At 45.5% G+C, this 7,627-nt stretch overlaps 1 protein-coding gene across 1 annotated transcript; it reads left to right on the top strand.

The window, feature by feature from the left end:
* The first annotated feature begins 887 nt into the window (after nt 1-887).
* LOC118277170 (uncharacterized) lies at nt 888-4,568 on the top strand. The gene is made up of 3 exons (XM_035595884.2): nt 888-1,033; nt 2,659-2,843; nt 4,089-4,568. The coding sequence occupies exons 2-3, from the start codon at nt 2,659-2,661 to the stop codon at nt 4,309-4,311; spliced, it is 408 nt and encodes a 135-aa protein (XP_035451777.2). The 5' UTR covers nt 888-1,033; the 3' UTR covers nt 4,312-4,568.
* The last annotated feature ends 3,059 nt before the right edge of the window (nt 4,569-7,627 follow it).

The following is a 7,627-nucleotide window of genomic DNA, read 5'->3' as shown; positions in this document are numbered from 1 at the left end:
GGCTGAGCAGCGCCGCAGGGTTTCCTCAGGGATGTGGTCGGCGACGGCGCCCTCTCGCGTCCGGCACTGGTACAAGCCATGGTGCGCAGCAAGGGGGACTGGGATGCCGTCTTCTCCTTCTGCGAAGCAGTCATGCTAGCTAAGGAGGAGGCGGGGCGCGTGAGAGAACGAACCTCTTCACGCCCCAGCCGTCGCGAGAGACACTCCGGGCGTCGGGGATCGCGCGACGATCTCCGGCCACCGTAAGTGCGGGTCTGCGGACGACGAGCAAGGGTAGCTCGCCGCCCGACCAGAACCAGACCCGTGCGTGCGGCGCGTCGCGTTCTGCGCGCGCCTCAAAGAGCCATCAGACCACCACAGATGGGGCCCAGTAGGGCTGATGCCTAATCCGGAGCTGCGGACAACCTAGCGGGTTTACCGGGGCTCCGGCTCGACGGGCAGGAGTAGGATCGGGGTGGTTTTTAGTCAGTAAGAGTCTGACACTCCCTCTTGCCTCGCCCAAGGCGGGAGAAGTCATTGGATGATTTTCCACCCTAAAAAAAGCCATTATATATAACATGCAATTTTATACAATATCTTCGAAGCTTTGAACAATGTAATAAAACGAGCAGCAAACATGCAGCATGTAGCAAGCAGGGTTTCTCTCATGGCTCCGGCGCTGGGGGTCTCTGGCGGCCCCACGCGTCCTAATCTAGGCTTTTCCTCACCACCGCAGCTTCGACTTGTTGGCCGGCCAGCCTCAGCCAAAGTTTATTATTATTAACTACTGCTGGTTTATCATCTTATAATCTTGCATTATCTAGTTTTCCTACATCCGCAATTGGATTTATTCTGATTTTGATAAATGCCAAAAAATTAAGCTTCCTATCAATCGTGGTGTAGATATTAACATACCAACTCTGCAATCTTATCGTTTCATTTTTAAGACATATATAAGCAGTACATTCTTAAAGCGATTATTATTGTCTTGCTCTAGTTAAACTCAAGTGAGAACGAGCTTCAAGTTTTGGAAGAACGTACGAGAGTTATCAAAGTGAGTCAATTTAAAGTTTCCACTTTAAATACACTAGAAATATTATATGTTCAAAGGAGAATAATTTTTGGGCCATAAGTTTTTGGGCCTTTTCTGAATCTATATAAAAACTATAGTGCACATCCATAGTATGCATCTTTCTATATAAAAATCATATCTTTTTTGAACCCGTTTCCACCAGTGCTAAGCCATGTGTACCAATGAATATGATTGGTGAAAGCCAAACGCATCCACAGCAACGTAGCATAGCACATCTCAAGCTGTGAAACTATGTGACCGTTTCCACTGATACTAAACTATGTAGCTGTGCGAGGAAGATGCGCAGCTCGAGTATGCGATGCATCGATAGTAGGGAAACCATCCATAGCACGGATCTTTCCATATAAAAAACATAGCTCAACTGAGTTTGGTGGAAACCATACGCATCCACAGCAACGTAGCATAGCACATATGTGGAGGATAAGCACCCTTTGTTTAAAAAACCGGCCAAGTGCGAGTCGGACTCGCCCATGAAGGGTTCCGTAGCAGCAAGTAGATGACATAATATAAAAGTTGTAAAATAACTTGGTTTTACATAGTGTTTGTATGAACGACAAAGTTATATTTGCGGTTTTTGAAAATGTTTTATTTCTTAAAAACTAATAATGATATCTCGTTCAAACCAATTTTCGATGTTAGTTTCTATTGAAATTTACAGCATATATTTTTTTCAGTTTTCTCACTTTCTTATTTTAAAAGTTAGGGGGGGGCCCACTCTAATTTTTCCACTTTGGAAGCGTCTAACTTTCAAACGATTGATTTTGACGAAAAGTGGTTTTAGGAACCTTAAAGACCTATCCATAGACACCCATCACGGATATGTTAGCTGAAAAAAATTTTTTTGAATCAATTCCATGTATGGAGTGCCCCCCTTAAATTTTTAATTTTATTCATTTTTATTCAAAATTCAAATAGCGGTTATCGAAATATGTACACCATCCTACAAAGTTTCAACTAGGTAGGCCCAACAGTATCGGAAATAAACGGCTGTGACATACGGACGGACGGACGGACAGACAGACATGACGAATCTATAAGGGTTCCGTTTTTTGCCATTTGGCTACGGAACCCTAGTTCACATGCACATGACACCCAGACTCGAAACAACAATTTGTGAATCACACAAAGAGTTGATCCATGCGGGAAACTATTCGCTACACGTTGCACGGCAGCCAGTTGACCAGCCACCGCAACAACCGTGCAGTCAAATTTAGACCTTAGTTTATAAGAACATAGTTTAAAAGACTGCCTCGTTGATCGAGTGGTCGCAAGTGCGACTGCCGAACAAGGGGTCTCGGATTCGATTCCCGGGTCGGGCAAAGTATTACTGGGCTTTTTTCGGATTTTCAAAAATTTCTCGGTAGTAGCACGGAGTCTGGAATTGCGTCCAGTATATGGCAATAGGCTCACCCTCTGTTACATGGGACTTATAACACAAATGGTGAAAAGTGGGTGTACATTGTATAACGGCATTACGTGCCGTAATTTGCACCTCTGCCTACCCCTTCGGGGATAAATGGCGTGACGTTGTGTGTGTGTGTGTGTTTATAAGAACAGTATGAGATTATGCCACGTGGTTGTTTTAGATGAGGAACTTCATCATCATCATTGCGGTTCTCACTGCTTTGGTAGCCTGCTATGGCGATGCTATAACCGAAAGTTTGGAGGAAATGTCCTTAGTATATGATGAGGAGGATACATCAATGAATGGAAGGCTCCTGTCCAGTGCGGACGTGGATTCCAGAAACACAACTTGGGTAGTTATATCTGAGTGAGTATTTAAACCAATACGTTTATGACTTCGTAAAAGCTTTCGACTTTGAGCCAAACCACAAAGTCAAAATTATAAATTTCAAATAGACCAGAAAGGCACTTTTGAACGTCAAATCAAATATAATAATATTAACAATGTCTGTCTGTCGGTCAGTCCTTTAGTGAAGCTACTTGCTCGTTTCAAAGTGTAGATCCCTATGGAGAAGAACGAGCAAAAAGCTCTATAGGTTACTCTTTTTCAATTAGATTCACAATACCATTCTTGGTTACATTGATTCGATTGCTTCAAGTGTGTCAGAACAATGTAACACTAATATTTAGTTAAAGGGATAGAAAAGGAAATTAATGTTGAGGATCAAACTATCAAAGGGTAATATTTCAACCAACTAAAGCCCGAATACTGAAATGCTACTCAATTTTAACTTGTACTTAAATATCGTGCTATCTCTGTCATTTTATAAAGAATTGATAAGGACAGAACTAGTTTTGAGAGCGTCTTAAAATTGAGTAGCGTTTGAGTATTCGGACATAAGAATGTCCCGGGTGGTCAATTAAGAACGACAGCGCGGTAACTAGTGGATGGTCACAAACATTGGCCTTCCTTGGAACATCATCAATTGACTATTTGACTCTTACTCGCATTCAGAGTGTCAGACTCTTATGGCCGGTTTCACCAGCCACTGCTAATCCATTTCTTCATTCAGGGTTACTTAGCGTGAGGAAGTTCCTAAACCAACTCCTCACTTAAAATATTAAGTGCCACTTATAAGTTGGTGAAATTCAAACTGTTGTTAAGTGCCACCTAATAGGGCCACGGTGTAAGTCAATTACGTCCTCTAAATCTGGTGAGCAACAAGGGAGATTGGACCAGATCATAATTTATTTTATGGTACACGCCAGTAAACGAGTAGACGTATCACCTGATGGTAAGCAATCGCCGCCACCCATGGACACTTGAAACACCAGAGGCGTTACAAGTGCGTTGCCGTTACTTTTGGGGTTAGGAATTTAAGGGTTGTTGGGGAATCGGGTATTGGGAAGATTGGGAAGGGGGGAATTGGGCCTCCGGTAACCTCACTTACACAACGCAAGCGTTGTTTCACATCAGTTTTCTGTGAGGCCATAGTATCACTCCGGTCGAGCCGGCCCATTCGTGCCGAAGCATGGCTCTCCCACACTTTTAATTGGGAAACAGTTGAAAAGAAATAGAACTAAGCATAATAAGAATAAATATTATTTTTAGATGGCAATTGTCCGCACCAGCAGTCGCAGGGCAGGTACAGCGTGTTGGCGTGATGTATGAGGGCGCAGCCAATGTTACGATAAACAGACTGACGGTAACATACACGGAGACTCCCGCAGCAGTAGACCGTAGTCCCCTATCAACCAATGTGATGAATGTGATGATCAGATCCCATGCTGGCCAGCAAGTTAACGCAACTGTTACGATACTCCGGAGAGCGTGATAGATAGAAACTTGTTCATAAGCTTAGCCTTCCACCTCCGCAATTTGTATCCCCCTTAGTATAATATTGTTATTAGCAAATAACATTAAATAAACATAGTAGCAGCGTGACAATCGCCGCGTCGTTTGTCGCGGAATGCTGCTCATGAATACGAGCCTCTAGCATGGCTTGAAACTAGTCGAGTTCCTCGTCAAACAGTTACGTGAGTAAGCCGATAACATAATAATTAATTAAATAAACTTATTTATTTTAATAAAAAAATGCCTTTAATTTAGTTTATAGAGCGAAACATTGTTAAACGAGACATCAAGGGACCTGCAATTTGGTACCACTTATAGAGATATTTCACTAACCCAGTGTCTCAGATAATCAGGGATAAATAAATATCTGTCTCATTTACAGAGGGTTTCGTTAATATAGGTGAGAATACAGTATATTTCAGATAAGAGGTGCGATTCTTAAAAATTAATGTGTTATGGGCACATTATAATTTATGTGCCGTGAGTGGACCAGGGCGATGGGGGAGATAAGGAATTGAGGTTTCTATATTATGGAGAATTATATAGAGTCGAGAATAAATTAGCCATAGGGCTCATAACACAGGTACAGTCTTAAAACATAAAGAATGAAACAAAAGATAGATTTTTATAAATATAATTTATTTGGTGTTATCTCTCTATAACAATATTGAGTATAATGCAGGTAAAATATAAAGATTATGAACAGCTAATACATTTATTTTGACTTTTACCGAGTTACATGTACTTTCTAAGATTATTTAGACACCACTAACAAACGGTGAAGGAAAACATCATGAAGAAACCTGAGCTTATAATTTCTAATTATAAATCTAAAATCGCCAACTCGCATTGAGCAAGCGTTGTGATTACGGTTCAAACCTTCTCCGTATGAGAAGAGGCCTTTGGTCAAGAAAGAAAGAAGAAAGAAAAAATATTTATTTTGCACCAGGCACGATGCACCAAAAAACAAATCGAAAATTAAAACATTATTCATAAATTATTCTTTTATAAAAAACAGGAAAAATAAAGCGTCACCAATGGCCATATATAGGCTGTTGATGTGATATATATTTATTCACTATTATAAATACTGGCTGTTAAGGAAATCGAAGATAGTTATTGTATATCTTTTCGCCAATCTTTGCAATTTTTATTTATAATAATGAAAGCTCTAACCACCGGTAGCTTGGACCATGCTCTCGCTACTGGTCGGCTCCTATTTTTATATTTTTAAATATTATTTTATAAGTAGTATTTAAAAATGTAGTTTTAGAGAATTTTGAATAAATATATAAAGCTCACACAAATACCTTTATATTATAATTGTAGCTCAACTGTTGAGCGAAGCTCTACACCAATACGTGTTGTAATTGTTATTTGCATGTTATTTGAAAGCAGTGGAGTATAGGTCATCGAAGGATTTCCCCAATTATAATAAACGATCCTTCTTACCACTTCATCGCCAAAATATTGCAGAGTAGTAACTTGTGACTGTCTTGCGATCGCTGGTGCATTAGCCATCCATCTAAACATAATATTACTATATTAATTAACCAATTCATATGAAAGAGTCATGCTTTTTTTTTTTTTTTTTTTTTTTTTTAGGGTGGAAAATCATCCAATGACTTCTCCCGCCTTGGGCGAGGCGAGAGGGAGTGTCAGACTCTTACTGACTAAAAACCACCCCGTTCCTACTCCTGCCCGTCGAGCCGGAGCCCCGGTAAACCCGCTAGGTTGTCCGCAGCTCCGGATTAGGCATCAGCCCTACTGGGCCCCATCTGTGGTGGTCTGATGGCTCTTTGAGGCGCGCGCAGAACGCGACGCGCCGCACGCACGGGTCTGGTTCTGGTCGGGCGGCGAGCTACCCTTGCTCGTCGTCCGCAGACCCGCACTTACGGTGGCCGGAGATCGTCGCGCGATCCCCGACGCCCGGAGTGTCTCTCGCGACGGCTGGGGCGTGAAGAGGTTCTTTCTCTCACGCGCCCCGCCTCCTCCTTAGCTAGCATGACTGCTTCGCAGAAGGAGGAGACGGCATCCCAGTCCCCCTCGCTCCGCACCATGGCTTGTATCAGTGCCGGACGCGAGAGGGCGCCGTCGCCGACCACATCCCTGAGGACACGGCGGTGCTCAGCCCACGCAGGGCAGACCGCAAGCGTATGTTCCACCGTGTCCTCCGGGCGGTCTTCGCAGTGATGACACCCGGGCGTTTCCTCCCGCCCAATCAGAAACAGGAACCTACCGAAGCTTCCATGTCCGGTAAGCACCTGCGTCAGGCGGTAGGTGAGGACGCCGTGGCGCCTCTCTAGCCACTCCTCAAAGAGGGGACTTACCGCTGCAATGACAGCGAGCCCAGCCCTCGGTTGCGACAGTCGCTGTTGCCATTCCGCCATGAGATCGCGCCGGAGCTCGTCCCGCCACGCACTAATCTGGCGCGGCAGTGGAGTTTCGCCCCGGCGACGCGCGTCGGCGCGCAAACTAAAGACGCGCGCGAGCACCTTCGCCTCCAAATCCCACGGCGGGAGTCCGGCAAGGAGGTTAGCCGCCTCTCCGGAGATCGTGCGATATCCGCGGATCACTCGAATGGCCATGACCCTCTGGGACGTGAGCAGCGCCCGAGCTGGCCGCCGCATCAGGTTCGGCGCCCACACAGGGGCTCCGTAGAGGGCCATGGACCGCACGATCCCCGCGTACAACCTCCGGCAGGAGGCATTTAGCCCCCCGAGGTTGGGCAGGAGCCGCTTAAGTGCAGCCCCCGTCCGTTCCAACTTAGGAGCCAAACGTCGAAAATGCTCCACGAAGTTCCATCGACTGTCGAGGACGAGTCCTAGGTACTTCATCGTCGTCTCGACGCCGATGGTAACCCCTCCTGCCGTTATTTGGGACCCATCCGGAGGTGGCGCGTTCCCGCGGCCATGAAAACACATGGCCTCGGACTTGTGGAGCGCCACCTCGAGTCCCAATTGCCGGATCCTTGCAACAACTGTCGCAACCGCTCTCGCCATTAAATTGGCCGCCGCCTGGTGCGACCTCCCGTGCGCTAGCACCAGCGTGTCGTCGGCGTAACAGACTACGCTGACGCCGTTCGGGAGGTCGGTGCGCAGCACCCAGTCGTAACCAATGTTCCACAGGAGCGGCCCCAAAACCGAACCCTGTGGAACACCGCGCGACATCTCTCGCCGGTTCCACTCACCTTGGTGACCGGGGTAGGTGACAAACCTATCCATCAGGTAGGCCTCGATAACACGACGGAGATAGGTAGGCACCCGGTGGTACCGGAGTGCCTCCAGTATGCAGCT

This window comes from Spodoptera frugiperda, chromosome 10 (genome assembly GCF_023101765.2).
Source record: "Spodoptera frugiperda isolate SF20-4 chromosome 10, AGI-APGP_CSIRO_Sfru_2.0, whole genome shotgun sequence".
In the NCBI taxonomy this organism is placed as follows: Eukaryota; Metazoa; Arthropoda; class Insecta; order Lepidoptera; family Noctuidae; genus Spodoptera; species Spodoptera frugiperda.
The sequence above is the reverse complement of the archived record's forward strand: the minus strand, read 5'-3'. Positions and strand labels throughout refer to the sequence as shown.